The sequence below is a fragment of the Balaenoptera musculus genome, chromosome 3 (genome assembly GCF_009873245.2).
Source record: "Balaenoptera musculus isolate JJ_BM4_2016_0621 chromosome 3, mBalMus1.pri.v3, whole genome shotgun sequence".
Taxonomy (NCBI): domain Eukaryota; kingdom Metazoa; phylum Chordata; class Mammalia; order Artiodactyla; family Balaenopteridae; genus Balaenoptera; species Balaenoptera musculus.
In genome coordinates, this window is record NC_045787.1 from 56019888 (window position 1) to 56036561 (window position 16674).

The 16674-nt window shown below is 33.3% G+C and overlaps 1 protein-coding gene across 2 annotated transcripts in view; it reads left to right on the forward strand.

Moving 5' to 3' along the window:
* The window catches only part of FCHO2 (FCH and mu domain containing endocytic adaptor 2), a 116467-nt gene that overhangs the window by 74523 nt on the left and 25270 nt on the right, over positions 1-16674 (forward strand). For both annotated transcript variants that reach the window (XM_036846400.1, XM_036846399.1), the window contains exons 14-19: positions 791-802; positions 1143-1167; positions 2918-2960; positions 5191-5285; positions 11231-11334; positions 14074-14200. In XM_036846400.1, coding sequence (XP_036702295.1) covers positions 791-802; positions 1143-1167; positions 2918-2960; positions 5191-5285; positions 11231-11334; positions 14074-14200 — 406 coding nt within the window. The remainder of the gene's footprint in view (positions 1-790; positions 803-1142; positions 1168-2917; positions 2961-5190; positions 5286-11230; positions 11335-14073; positions 14201-16674) is intronic.

Here is a 16674-nt window from a genome sequence, read left to right on the forward strand (position 1 = left end):
TATGGGAAAAAAAGCATGTCTTAGAATGTCAGTTTAGTTTATCTGTACATACTTATTGTAGCTGATATTAAACCTATTCTTCTTGATAATGGAGAATAAAAGTTCTCACCACTTTGTATTTTATTTAATTACATATTTTAAGTAGACTTTATGTATTTGTTTAGAAAAAGTGTTTTTCTCCCAGTCATATACTTCTAGAATTTAATTTGAGAATAGTTTTTTCCACCAAATTTCTGAAGTGAGGTTTTATTCTACCATTACTATTTAACATTAATGCCAAGATTAAATTATGGTTTATATTTGAAGTAGGAAGTTGTGAAGCCATTAAAAATTTTTTATTGTGTAAGAGCATAACTAATTTAAAATATATATGTAAGTAAATAAAAGCCTGGAGGATATATATATATCAAAATGTTAAGCATCTGTCTTTGGGTAGTAAGATAATTGATGCTTTGTGCTCTTTTCTATTTTTTTTTTAAAAAGTAAACATGTTAACTTCATACTCAGAAAATAAATAATAATCAGAAAATTTTTAATTGTTAATATTTGAAAAGAGGGGTCTTGAGAGTATATTTTATTGCCCAGTTTGCTTATCTAGCTTAAGTTGTTTTTCCCTCCAACAGTGTATGTGTTTTAAGGTATACAGATTTTATCAATAGACATGATTAAGAAGGGAATAGACGGATTATTAGAGCAAGGAAATACATTTTAAATTCTAAAGCAAATACTGTGTTTTTCTTTCTCCTTTTTTTTAAACACTGTTTTTCTTTTTCCTTCCATGTACTGCTAGAGACACAGCCCAGTAAGTGCAAGATTTTATATTTTTACCTATTGACTTAAAAAGAAATTGTATATTTGAACATTGATTTTCAAAATATTTGTGTTTTTAAATTAGCAAGTCATAGTATGTTGCTGTAGATACTAGTATTTTAAAACATTTTATTGAATGATTTAAAGGTACACATTATTTTTTGACTATAAAAAAGTTTTTTCTGTAATCTTTTTATGTAAATAGTTTATAATTGAGCAGATATATTAAAAACAACTTAAAATTATGTTCCCAGTATTAACGTTTTATCATATTTTATTACCGCATTAAATTATTTGTTTAATGGTACTTAGTTTTTGCATTTCTATTTTAGGTGCAGATGAATCGGAATTCATCTAGTAAGTTTGACATTTAAATTGGTTATTTAAGTCTATTAAAATTTATCAGGGAATTTGCTAAGCTTGTAGCCTAACATATGTAGTTGTAGAAATGGTCTTTTTTCATCATGAGCCATAATGACAGACTAGAAGGATACTTGTTTTGCAACAGAAGACGACTTATCTATACTATTTCTTTTAGTTTTGAAATATGCTTTAAACTTGAATACGTGGCTACAACGTTTTTCAGAAATAAACAAAGCCAAAGAGCAGCTTCTGATCAAGCACGTAAAACTGTTTAACTAGCATAACTCTTCCTCATGAGCCAGAAGGCACTTGTTTTTTAAATATTTATATATTTATTTATTTGGCTGCGCCAGGTCTTAGTTGCAGCATGCAGGATATTCGTTGTGTCATGCGGGATCTTTAGTTGTGGCATACAAACCCTTAGTTGCGTTATGTGGGATATAGTTCCCTGACCAGGGATTGAACCCGAGCCCCCCGCATTGGGAGCACAGAGTCTTAGCCACTGGACCACCAGGGAAGTCCCCAGAAAGATGAGTTTTAGCCTGATCTATTTTTAAGTCGTATCACAATTGCAACTTCTAATATAAGATTTTTAGTATAGTAACTTAAATTATACTAAAAATGTTTTTGGGGTGTTAACACCATTTGCAGAATCATGTATTAAACATAGCAAGAGTTTTGGGGAAAATAGAGTTGAGGCAGCCCACACAAAAGCTATGCAATTTTGTGAACACAGTGCTAAATAAAAACCATGACATCAATTGTAATTAAAAATTCTAGCACAATTAAAAAGACCTATTAAATTCATAATAAATACCAAACTAAAAGTAGGGTTTTACTTTCAAAAAATAAATGGTAAGTAGCTTGATGATAGGGGATGTGAGGAAAATGAGTATAAAAGGGGGCTACTGAGTTATCAAGATGAGGGCAAAATGAAAAAAAGATGACAAACACCACAGTAAGCACCATGAGGCAAAACAAACAGCTGAAATGAGCCAAATGGGAGAATGTGATGTGAATGGGCATTATGTACACTGTTGTATTCCTCATAGTTTGCTGTAATTACCCATGTTGATGTATTTTGCATTCATCAGCTATTGCTTGGTGATGCAAAACATTAAGGTGCAATGAAAATTGCTTACGAACCAGCAGGACTTTTGTATTGCTGATGCTGTTCCTCCATGTACCAATTGCTTATGAAATGATTCATGTTATAAATGCAGAAGGTAGCAAAATAGACTACCTTATAAAGAGACTATTGATATAAAAATTTTATTTTTCAAAATAGGGTGTCCTTCAAGAATTAATAACTACTTTTGGTCAATAAAATAATCATTAATAATATCATCAGAACTTGAAAAATGCTTTCATGATTCATCAGTTAAAATTCTTGAGTTATTACATACATTATTTAAATACAAAAGTATTTAAACATTTGTTCTGAGTTTTAAAGTTGTAGCCCCTATTTTTTTTTATGAACAGCAGTTTAATGAATATGATGGTTTAGTTGACTTAAGTTGTTTCTTATCAAAGATATTAGAAGATTTAGCAGAAATTCAGCTATTATTTTTAAGCATGGTAGAAAACTTGTTAAAGGCTTATTTTCCTTTTCTTCATAATTGTTTATGTATGTTATTAATGCCAGAATTTAAAAATTGATGTATGTGTAGTATTTCTCTTTATATTAAAATATTTTATTACTCAGATTATTAATTTTTTCATAATATTTCAACTTTTTAATTAGGTGAAGAGTTAACGAAATCAAAGTCATCTGCTGCATCCAATGAGTAAGTTCCATGTTAAAAATTTTTTTAAAATAGCCTTTAATTTTTAGAGAAATTTTAAGTTCACAGCAAAACTGAGTGGAAGGTATGGAGATTTTTACATATACATTTTGCCTCTACATATGCCAAACCTCCCCCACTATCAGAATCCCCCACCAGAGTAGCACATTTGTTACAATTGATGAACCTACACTGACACATCATTGTCACCCAAAGTCCATGGTTTACATTAGGATTAACTCTTGGTGTTGTATATCCTATGAGTTTTGATAAACGGATATTGATACGTGTCCACCATTATAGTATCATACAGAATAATTTCACTGCCCTAAAAATCCTGTGTCCTCCACCTATTTATCATTCCCTCCCCACTACATTTAAATTTTAAGTATCCTTCGTTTTATTATCTCTGTAGTTTTAATTCCAGTAGACTGTTTTTAATCATCCCGTTTCCTAAGCTTTGGAACGTCATATAGAGTTTTTAGAAGTTGTAAATTATTTCTCATTTGACAGTATTTCTATGATAATTTGTAAAAAATCCATTCAACTGTATTTGGCCTTGGTGTCCTCACTCCTCCAAATAAATGATAGTACCCCAAATTCATACATGTCTGTATTTCAACTAGTTATTCACACGGAAATTCTCTCACTGTTTTCCTTCAATTTTGTCTGTGACCTTGTAAAATAGACTGTATACTTTATGAACCTCAAAATGAAGAAGTGTCTCAATTAAGTTGAAGAAGGAGAGGTTTAGAAGACATGTTGCCAGTTCTTCTTAAAAAAGAAAAAAATATTTTAAGCCAGTGTTGCATGGGTCCTTTTTCACTTCTATATTTATCAACAAGAATACTTTCTTTTAACGTTTTTTGTATGAGTAAAAGTAGGCTTAATTAAATGAATAGTTTAAAATGGAAACTTTCAAAGCTAAGCACTAATTGAGCAGAGTGGAGGTATTCATTTGATTTATCATTTTTAAAGATAAGTTTAGTGTTTTAAGACTTTGTTTTTAGGAATCATTTATACAGTTGTGATTCCATACTTTATCGTAAGTGTGCTTCCATGTGGGTGCATGTTGAGATACTAGATATGTGCTTATAGGTAATTGTAATATTTTCATTATAGTGGGCCTGTTTTCTAGGATTTCTAAAAAATATTTTAAATAATGGTAGTTTGATACATTAGATTATTTTTAAATGGGGATTTTCTTTTTTTATACCATAAATACATACAAGTTTTATTTGTCAAACATACCTCAATAAAGTTGGGGAAATTAATTTGAAAAAATGATGGAGTGGCAAAGGTCAGGTGCTCAAGATCCTAGAGATTAAGCATCTTTAAAGGGTATGACTAAAATGAAAAAGAGAAACATTTATGTTTGTATTAAAGTAAAGAGCCAAGAGTTGAATCCTGAGAGTAACTAGTTTGAAGGATTCCAAGAGGTCAGTGGAAGAAAATCTTTGGTTATGCAGCACATTGAGTTTTTTGAAACGAGAATGTTCATGCTCTTGATTTTGTTCATAGTCTTGGTAACCTCTCATAAAGAGGTATGTATGACCCTTACATTTTGCTAGACCACCTTAGTGGCCCAGGTAGTGGATTACCTAGGCAGAATTCCTCCTATGCATGATCTACTGCAGTGATCAGACCTTTGAAGTTTGTATAGAGTCGTTTATATACATGGAGCTTAAGCCACCGTCCTCTACTTAAAAAGTACTTTTAAAAAAATCCTTTACCCTTTTTCTTCATCTTTGATAATAAGTATGGCCTTATAAAAATTCTATCTGATTTCATATCACTTAAGAAATTTTCTGTCCAAGACTGGGTTCCAGATGTGAATTAGCACATCTGATAGTGCCATAGAATTAATTAGCTATGTGTCCTTAGGCAGCTCATATAGACTCTCCATGCTGCTTTTCATTTGTAAAACTGAAATTATTTCTATTCTGACAGCCCCTACGTTTATTAGAATATAACAAGATTTAATCCGTGGGGATTAATCTACTCTCCTTTACGAACTTAATGTTATTGTGGGTTCTGCTTATAGCAGCTAACAAATATCAGTTCATTAAACCTGCTAATTAAGTTCTTCACATATTCAATCATATGTGAAGCACAACGTCCAACTCTTTAATCATATATATTGAGCTTTCTATGAAATAAAGCTAAGTTACTATATTTTATACTAATAAAATACTCATTTGCTAAAATCCTTATTTTTAAAATGTTATGGTAGGAAAGGGACCAGTGATTTACTTGCTTGGGACCCCCTGTTTGGACCATCTCTTGATTCATCTTCTTCAACTTCACTAACTTCATCATCATCATCAGGTAAACATATATATATATATTTTGTGTGTGTGTGTGTGTGTGTGTGTGTGTGTGTGTAACTGTAAAGGAATGCAGTAGTTACTTTTTTCTAATTGATTTATCCATTACTTGTATGTTGTACTTAATGATCAAAAATTTAACTTGTCCTCTGATCATATTGCCATATAAAAGTGATTTTATACTGATTTTGTTAACTTACCTTAAAGACCATATGGCTTTAACAATAAAAATTCATCAAGCACCAACTTTTTTTCCCTTATTTCTAGGCATCATTCCTATATCAATGCCCAAATAATAATTTTTATTATTCAACTGCATAGATGTGCGTTAATACAACCAGTCCATTCTTTTTTTTATTATTATTATTTTTTTAAATTTATTTATTTATTTATTTTTGGCTGCGTTGGGTCTTCATTGCTGCACGCGGGCTTTCTCTAGTTGCGGCTAGCAGGGGCTACTCTTCATTGCAGTGCGCGGGCTTCTTATTGTCGTGGCTTCTCTTGTTGCAGAGCATGGGCTCTAGGCACACAGGCTTCAGTAGTTGTGGCACATGGGCTCAGTAGTTGTGGCTTGCAGGCTCTAGAGCTCAGGCTCAGTAGTTGTGGCACACGGGCTTAGTTACTCTGCGGCATGTGGGATCTTCCCAGACCAGGGCTCAAACCCGTGTCTCTTGCATTGGCAGGCGGATTCTTAACCACTGTGCCACCAGGGAAGCCCCCAGTCCATTCTTGATGGACATTCAGGTTGCATCTAGTTTTTAGTATTATGGACATCCGTAGATACAGCAGATTTTGTGCACATCTCATATCCTTATAATAATTTATTAATACAAGATTTATGAGTCACAAGATATGCCCATTGTTACTTTTTGCCAAACTGCTTTCCAGAAAGGCTTTAGCACTTCCCAACATGAAAGAACTTTATGAATGTGTTTTAGTTGTTCTTTTGGCAAGAATATATTAAATTTTTCTTTTTTTCAAAATGTGAAATCCCACTAGTCAACCATCAAAGCATGTTTAATAAAACTGCTTGTTCAAAAAAGGAAAATAAAATCACTTTAAGTTGATCTTCAGCCTTCTTGGGGATTTCAGAAATGCCATGCAGTACTTGGGCTTAAGAGAATGCTGGAATGGTGGGGAGAGAACTTGAATTGAGTTCTTGCTGTGTCTTTGCTGGGATCTATGCACGTTCTGTTTGATTTAATCTCATTAACTGCTGCATGAAGCCCTTTTTATTGTCTCTGTTTTATAAATGGAAAAAGTCAAGCTGAGAGAGATCAGGAACTTCTCTAACACCACATAACTAGGAAATGAAGCATGGGTTCAAACCTGGATCTTACTAATTGCAAAATCTTTGCTCAATTCATCATACTCTGGCAGATTAACAAAACAGTAAGCCATGTTGAAACATTTTACTGTTAATAATAAAATAAACACTAGTATTTAAAATTGGACTGTTTAGAAACTAATGTTTTAAAAAGAAATTATAAATGGATTTTAGGCAACCTTAACCTGAAACAATTGGGAATTTTGAACAGCAAGAAGCAGTCATTAGGTAATTGCACATATTCTGAAGTGGCATTATAGTCTTTCTCAATTGGCATTTGTTTACTATTTAGTTTTAGGAAACTAATCTTACTAATAGATTTTATAAGTAAAATAATTGTATAGGAAAAACTGAAGTTGTATTAAGGTCTCTTTTTTTGTTTAGTAAAAATGTCAGAATACTGTTTTGTTCTGTTTTTAGAATGGAGACGGTCCTAATTTTAATTTTGTTAATATTCTTTTATGAATTGGTTTTATTAATCTTTAATAAAAATTTTCACATTGTTATCACAGAGGTTTTAGTTATATAGAAATTTCTTCATAACTCCACCCTTTGTTTCTATTTTCTTTAGCACAATCTCCTTCCTTTCAAAAAAGTGCTCTGTTTTCCTCTTGCTACCTATCTAAAGAATATTTTGCCCATATCACTTTCAACTTCAGGTAAAAAAATGATAGTTTCATTTAGTTGTCATTTGATGTTTAGTAGGTAGGGAATGATAAAACTTTTATTTTTTTGCTTATTTTAAAATTTATTTTGGTATGCCTTTTAAAAACTTCCTATTAAGTCTAAAAAATGTCAGATTATTTTGCCCTTCGAAGAATGTTAGTGATGTTGAAAAGAGACATTCTGCTGTGTGGTAATTATTATTAAGTCTTCACTTGGTCAGAATATAATTATTGATAAAACTGATGAATACATTACGATGATTCTCCTGTTTTGTAACACTGGCCCTAAGTGAAATTGTGAAATAGGCATTTTGTCTTAAATTTTCTTCCACCGCTTTTTACAGTGCATGTATCCCTTAACATTGTCTACACTGGTACCATTTTCACATTTTAGAAATGGCCAGGTTGTAAGATTATTCCGTGTTCTCCTTTGTCCCTTTCAGAATCTTAATTCATTAATCACTCCATCTCAGCTAAACCAGTCTAAGAAAATAATTCCTATCAGTTAGTAACTGATATGTTAAACCTTTCAGTGTTGTTATATGTTTAAGAAGCATGCTTAAAGTTTGGTACAGAAGTATTTTCAGTTGCTTCTTCAAATAAACATATATATAAATTATATATGATAAAGTATATGTATATAAAATTTAATATAAATAGCTCATATCTTCCTTCCCTTCGACAAGTGCTAGTAGAGACCATTTCTTCTCTACCCATGGGTTAATTGAGCACTTGTGCTCTGTAAAACCCCTGTAAAATTATCTTTTGAAAAATATTAGGCTGGTTTTTTATATTATCTCCAATACTGATTTAGTCTATCTTACTTCCTATGACAGTTTTAAGTTTTATCACTAGTCAGGCACTTTGCTGAGGAACACATGTACCCAGCACTTTGACATCACTTTGACACCTTGTCAAACCTCTTTAGACTTTTACTGACTGTTAGCATTTCCTTTTGCTCCTCTGAAAATCAGGAATAATTCTGGCTTTATATATTTTTGGACCTTAAATTTTACTCATACATATTTTAAGTTTCTTATTCTCATAAATATTTTCCTCAGTTAATATAAAGTTTGAGCTCATGCTCTTATTCCATGTATTATTAAATTTTTCTAGTTTTGAGTAATTAAAATAATATTAACCTGAAATAAGAACTATTTGGCTATGTAGATTTATATTTTAGTTTGAGAATTTTTCTGTTGCTTCTAGTTTTCAGTTTCTTTCTTCTTCTTCCGCTGACCTTAGTGAACAGAATAGGAACTCTGCTTTTCTCTCCCAGACTGATTTGTCTGGGGGTGTGATAATTGGTTCTTTACTTGAAACCAGGTCCGATTTTGGGTCTAGAAAACCCATTACCAGACTTTTCCACCAACCCTCTCTGCTATCCTGCTGTAACGACATCACCAGCGAGCACGATAAGTTTCCTTTTGCTTCATGGTTGTAGAGTCAGTGGATTTCCTTTACTGATGAACTTGTTAAAATTACTGACTCCAGTGGAGCTCAGAAGGCATTCCAGAGATTGCATTGTAAAGCTGAAAATACCTTTGGGTTCCCTGGTGCTTTGGATGAGAGATTTTTTCCAACAGCTGCATCTCTGAAGATCACAGTGACCTTTGCCATAATATTAAATGTTCTGAAAAGCTACTGACAGAAGAAGCTAGCAGTGCTGCTGGTTTTTCTTCTGCATCATCATCATTGCTTCTGGATCCTAGATTAGTCTGTGCCTTTATTCAGATGAAGGGTGGTATGGGAAACATGCTTTATCTGTTCCCCTTAGGTAGTGTCAGAGAGCAGATGTAGGTTAGCTCTTTTTTGCCTGTGTTTTATACTTTACAAGTCACTTCATGTTCTTGAAATACTGCATCTAGTGGACATTTATTTGAAGTGAGCACCACCACCACCACAAAACACAGTTAAGATACTTAAACCTGTGAACAGTTGTAGTCATCTCCTTCAGAGGCTTCTAGAAGCAGTATCTAATTGGCATGTGGAGATAGATTTGTTTATAATTTATAAATTTATTACTATAATTAATAGATTCATTTATAAACAGTGATATTAATGAGCATTGTTATTACTTTTTCTCAAAAAGCAAATTCTGATTATTTGAAGAAGGTGAACTTAACACTTCTACCAGGCTTAGATTGAGTCAATCTAAATGCCATTTGGACAGGCCACTTGATTAGTAATGAAGCTTCAGGTGTAAATGTCTCTACCATGTTAAGCCCCCTCACAAGCTTGAAATAACTTGAGTATTGGTCAGTGCTGGTTTCATTGATAATGAACTATCGTTAAAGTAAATATGTCGTAGCACAGGGAAGTGTAACAGTCTTCAGGTTAGTGCACATTTCTTCCAATGTGCAACTTAAAGTAGGGGCACAGCATGAAAGAACTGGTGCCGACTGGAAGAAGGCAGCAGCCTTAGAATCTAAACTTGATTTCTTATCAGGTTTTTACTGTTTTCTTCAAGCAACCTGAATGGTGCTTGCATCTTTTATCTCTTCATATGATCTGCTTTCTAGATGATTCCATACCCCCATGCATTTGCTTTCACTCTGGTGTGACTACCTTTTACTTTAGTTCTCTTCCTACCACCTCCATGCTCCTTCTTTTCACTCCTCCATTGCTGACCAAGGGTCCTCAGCTTTACTGTTTGTTTCCCCATGTGCATACTTAGGCCCATTCTTATATTTTTAACTTTGCACATATGTAAACTTATAGAACTTACTGAAACATATTTCTTCACACCCATATTATATTCTTCAATCTGAATTATAGACTCATCTTTTAGAATGGACCAAAAGAATTGGAGGATCATTTTAATTAATTTAAAGATCATTTAAATGTATTTGCTTCTACACTCTTGCTTTGATTATGTTAATACATGTGTGACTTTCGATGACATACACTTGAATTTCACTCATTAATTTCTACCATGCTGAGAGTTTTTTTGTTTTTTTTTTTTAATTTTTGGCTGCGTTGGGTATTTGTTGCTGCGCGCGGGCTTTCTCTAGTTGCGGCGAGCGGGGGCTACTCTTCGTTGCAGTGCGCGGGCTTCTCATTGTGGTGGCTTCTCTTGTTGCGGAGCATGGGCCCTAGGCGCGTGGGCTTCAGTAGTTGTGGCACGCGGGCTCAGTAGTTGTGACTCGCAGGCCTTGTTGCACCGTGGCATGTGGGTTCTTCCTGGACCAGGGCTTGAACCCGTGTCCCCTGTATTGGCAGGCGGATTCCTAACCACTGCACCACCAGGGAAGTCCCTGGAGAGTTATTTTTAATTAGGAATACTGAGGTTAGTATTTCTGGTTTTTAAAATTGCAACATTTGCAAGTAGTGTTGAAAAACATTGAACACTAAATTTATGTAGGATTTACGAAGTCAATATATGATTTTCTATATTTACCAAAAATTAATTATAGTGATTTGTGGAAATTTTTTTTGTAAACTATAAAGATATGTTTGATTGTCACTAAAAAATGGCACAGTGTGTTTCAACTTAACAGTGAGATTACAAGTTTAAGTAAGGTAAATGTTTTTATTTAGAGTTCATGTTATTATTTTGAAGATGTTGCTTCAAAGGATTGGTCTTGCAAATAACTGTAAAGTAGTATTGGCAATAAACTAAAGACCTTAGGCCTTAAACTGGTTTATTTTCACCAGCTTACTTATTAGATTTAATTTTTATATGTATAAATAATTGAAACAGAAATACAATTTATATTATGTCAGTTTTATTGAAAAGTTAGTTTTTTTTTTCAGGAATATTATTGGTAGCTTCGAAAAAAGCATGTTTGATACATTCCTAGCATTCCACAAATAGCTATAATTACATTTTAAAGAAAAAGAACTTCTGAAAAATGAGCTTTGAATCCTAATAGTTTCTCTGTAATAGATTGTTTTTATCTAGGGATTGGTACATACTAATGATTTTCTTCAAATTCTTTTTCCACCCACCAGCCAGGCCCACAACTCCTCTTTCTGTAGGCACCATTGTCCCACCTCCAAGGCCTGCTTCCAGACCAAAGCTTACTTCAGGAAAACTCAGTGGGATTAATGAAATAGTATGTACTCAGGTGTTTTTTTTTTTTAATTTTAACTGTTTTGATTTAATATGCAAATGATATTTCTGTATATGTCCCTTTACTGCTAAATGCTTGGAATTTTCTACTCAAGTCTTCAAAGTACAAAAAAGTTTTCCCTGCTGATACTTCCTTCACTTCCCCATATTATCTCAGTGATCATACCTGTGGAGCAAGACCGTTGTTCAGGAGGAAAGAGGTTTCCTGAGAAAGTTAGCACATTATAAAAATACAATTCAGTACCCATTGTTTCATAATTAAGAAGCAATTTTCATATAATTTTGCTTAAAGTCAAATATTAAGGAAAAAATGGTGGCCTGTTCTTAGACTTGGAAGTATACTTACTGCCAGGGGAGCCCTGGTGGGCATCTAGTCCAGCTTTCTTTATTTTATACATAAGCAATCTGGAGTTCACATCACTTAATTGACTTGTAAAAGTACACATTGCTTAAAAAAAGAAAAAGGCATTGGTCTTCTAAAGTTGTCAGATAATGAAAGAAAATATATGGGTTCTATTCAGAGTCAGGCTCTCCCAAACCAGTCTTCTTTCCTTCAGTCTGTTCTGGTTTACTTTCATCTTTGACTTGCCAGTTTAACTGCCAGAATTAAATTGCTAAATGTCAAGCTTGATCTTTTTCCCCGATACACATCTACAGTGGTACACCCATAATCCACGTGGTTGATTATTTTAGCTGACTCTACAAGACTCTTCATAAAGTTGACTCAACAACCTGTATTACCATACTAGCTGTCCAGTTTTCTCCTCTTTGCAACCTAGGTTCCAGCCACTTGAAACTTTCCACTGTTCCCCAAACACATCATGCTCTTTTATGTATCCATGTCTCTATTGTGCTCCCTCTTGTCTGAAATGCCCCTCAGTTTTCTATGTAGGAAACTGCTGTCTTTAAGACCCTGCTACATATCACCACCTAGGTGAAGCCCTCTTTGATGGTTACTCCTCCCCTCCACCCCACAGTGGACTTAATCATTCTCTGTCATTCTCTTCCTTATACCCATACACTTGCTCATGTTTCTTTTAGTGCATAGGTCACATTGTATATAAAGTTGACCCACAGTCAATTCTCCATATCTATGGGTTCCTCATCCACGGATTAAAAATATTGGGGGGGGGCATCCAGAAAGTTCCAAAGAGCAAAACTTGAATTTGCCACACACTAGCAACTGTTTACATAGCATTTGCATTGCATGAACAACTTTTTACATAGAATTTACATTGTATTAGGTATTGTAAGTAATCTAGAGATGATTTAAAGTGTAAGGGACGACTGTACTTTTTGTGTGTGTGCTTCCTTCACTCGACTATGCTTTAGCCAATTTCATATCCTTAATACTTGGCTAATGCCTTAACACTTTACATAATGCCTGTCGCCTCATGTCCTGTACCACCTCCATCTGTATATTTCCACAGCCACATTTTACACCTTGCTGTGTTTTTTCAACCTGCTGTCCATAATAATGAGTCATCCAAAAGCCATTCTCTGGAACTAATACTTTAAAAATAATTAATTGGGGGCACAAGGGTTTACTAAGTGTAAAATATTTTAGGCAGTATAATCTAATTTTTATAAAAGTGTATATCTATAAATTTATATTCATGCGATGTAGAGTTGAATAATTTTAGTGTATGAATGCTTATAGGGTTTTGTTGGTTGTTTTTCGCCTTCTGTTTCTCATGTTCCTCAAATAGCTGGGGACAGAAACAGTGTCTAATTCACTGCTTTGTATCTAGTACCCATGACCTGACACATAGTATAGGCACTAAATAAATACTGCATTTAATTATAACTTTTATAAGCAGGAAAAGGTTGTCTTTAATTAAGCTCAATATTCCATATTTTAAAAATGAAACACCTCAGGAAGTGTTGCTAATGTATTATTGGAACAATTAGGAATTTGGAAGGAAAAAAACCATTCACCAAAGTAAAAGATAAATGAATTGAAATCATATTTTTCATATTTGTTTTTATTTTTAACCAGAAAAGTGGGAAGACAGTAGAATTAAGATTTTCTCAAACCTCTGAATGGGGTAAACTTTCTCAATGAGGAAGCATTACAATGAATTATAAGGAAAATGTGCACAGATTTGTAAATGCCAAAAGTAAAGCAATAGTTAGGAAGAAAATATTTGCATCAAATAAAGAAAAGGGTTAGTGAAAGCTCAGATAATACTAAGACTCCCCAAACTAAATCAAGTGAAGCTAACAGACAACTCATAAAAGAGAAATGCCAATTTTATTTTTATCTACAGAATTAGCTAAAAGTTTTTAAATTTTATTATTTTTCCTTCTTCTAAGGCTCATCTATTCATTGCAGGCAAGAGTGCAGAGAAATATTCTCTTATATATTTATAGGCAGTAGGGTAGAGTGAGTTACCCAAATGGGAAGCAGTTTGGCACTGTGTATGAAAAGCCTTCATAATGTTTAACAATTTAACTTCTGAGAATCTATCTTAAGCATACTTTTTGAAATACAGAAAAAGTTTTATATACAAAGATTGTCTTGACAGCATTATTTTAAAATAGGCTTTTCAGCTTTTAATATATTCTTGAAAATGATTTGACCTAGGCATCTCTGTGAGTTTTAAGAAACACAATAAATTTGGTGTAGTATTTTAAAATTAATGTTCCTGATAGCTAAAAATCTTTTCTGATAACTGGGGAATTGTTTTAGCATTTTGGTAAATGACATTTTGTTTTTAAGCCCAGGCCATTCAGCCCACCTGTAACTTCCAATACCAGCCCACCTCCTGCTGCTCCGTTAGCCCGGGCAGAAAGTGCTTCCTCTATCTCATCTTCTGCGTCACTAAGTGCTGCCAATACTCCAGTAGGTAAGTGATTAACATGAATCACGTGCAAAATTTAACATCCAAAATATGATCAGGCTGAGGGTAGTGAAGAATTAAGCATTAGACATTTTGGTTTTCTGGAAACACACCTGGCATTATCAAACAAGCCACATTTTCCTTTTCTCTTTCACATTTTATATTCTCTGAATAGAGAATTTTAACCATGATTAGCACTGTTAAGAATGCATCAAATTTATAAACTGCTGACCAATATAAATAGTTGAAGGCAGAATACGATGCAGTACTTTCTACTGTGAATTGGTACTTACATTCCTAAGAAAATTTGTTTTAAAAACAACTGATTCAGTGAAAGGAAGGGGTTTTGTGCTTGCAGTGTGGTCCTGGGACCTGCAGCATCTGTCTGTATCACCTGGGAACTTACTAGAAATGCAGACCCTTTAAATCAGAAACTCTGGAGTGGGGCTAGCAGTCTTTGAGCAGGCTTTCTAGGCAATTCTGATGCATGTTGAATTTAAGAATCCGAGCCCTAATTAAGCTGATTTAATTATACCTAATTTGATTTGTCAAAACTAACGCAGAAGAAGTGGGTCTTCTGTATGTAGCCATTGTAAAAATGGCATGAGTGGTATAGGCTAAAATGAGATAAATGATTTGATTTCTAAATGTCTGAACATGTTACCATCTTATTTTATATACTTTTGTGAACATACTGTTTTTCCCATCTTCTGACTTTACGTAAACAATACATTCAATAAGTCTTTTTGTTTGCTGCAACAAGCAACTTATTCTTACATTTTGTTTGTATATGTGGTTTTGTTACCTTTTGTTTCCACAGAATCTGTATTTTAATCATAAAGAACATAGATGGGTCCTGTTAGAAATCAGGCAGGTCTGGGTAACCAAAATTGCTTTAGTTGTTTCCCATTATCTCCAGATTGTTCAGACCGTTTTCTATTTGTGATGGAAACTTTAATTTTGATTAAGTTGGTACATATTTGTTTGTAGTTTGGGCCAGTGCTGGCAATAGGAGAACCACAAGTAGGTGACAGTGATGATACAGGCAGGCAGGATGTGATGTAATGTGGATTTTATACGACAAAGTTTCTTTAAATCTTCCTAAAAATTTCTTTCTTTTTTGTGATGTTTATTCAGCTCCCTGTTTAGATTTAAGTTTTTGATTCTTCTTGTTCTTGAAAGTATTTTCTTTTCCTGCAATATTTTGTTTTATTTAAATATGATAGAAGATGATAATTTGATTGGGACACTCTCTGAAATTGAAAAGCACTGTGAGACTTCACAAGGTATTGTATCGAAAGCAGATGTATGTGTTAACTAATGACCCTAAAGTGTATCTAAAAATACTCTGTTATCTAATTTTTCCTTTTCCAGCAATTTATGGTGTCTCAGAAATCAAGAATAACTCTAAGGTTTAACTATCTCAATTTTGTACTAATTATGTGCAGTTTCTATACGGGATCCATTGATTGATAGCAGTGGATAAATTATAAAAACATACATTATTTTTGCATTATCTTCCTTCTCCCTCCTGCTCTTCTCCCTCAACATTAAGAAATATCAACAAATCTTACTTCTTAAGCTATCAGAAGCAGAGAAAAAGTGATTAGGAAAGAACCAGAAAGAATATGTCAGTTAAAAAAGAGAGAGAAACTATAATATAAAAACCACAAAGCAAAGGCTATCATATGAAAACCATTCATACAGTGAGCTGAAGTTAGAAGCACAGAGGTAGGAAATAGTTGGGAGTGAGTTTTTTACTCCTGAGCTGAAAGGAATTCCACAAAAATATTCACTGATTGTTACAAAGGTAGGTACCCTTTATTTCAGCTTTATGTCTCTGCATTTTCAAAACATACACAATTGTAAATATGCAACAATTAAACCAAAATTAGAATGCATACTATCCTTATAAAGAACATCCAAGGAATTTATTATTTCCCAAAAATGAGTTATTCTGAATAATATAGTACACATTTAGACTTTTTTAGGGACCTAAGCACATATTTCCTGTGTCAAACATTTTTTTGAAGGATGCATATACAATATGATCTTGGAAACAAAAATGGAATATACAAAAGGGGATATGCCAAAATGTTAAGTGGATTTTGAGTTTTTTTCCTAACTAACTCTCCAATACTTTTTTCTTCTTGCCAGTATTTCAGTAACAGGCTTAACAATTTACAGGGAAACTATTTCAAGAATTCTCATTTTATATGCCCAAATTGGATACTTGAAAAGAATAACTTTGTAGGTTTCTTTTTTGATTTTTAATGTCAAAGTAGTAGCAGACATTAATGTTACCCATGACTGTGTGTAGATATCCACTTGTGTAGGTTACCTAAGGGAAAAGATTAACTTCAGATTTAAGAGCATAGAATTTTCTCTAATAAAAGATTATTATAGCCTTCATCTTTCTCTGAAAATATGCTTTCCTGAATTTCTAGTGACCCTAGTATAGAATATATATAGATATATAT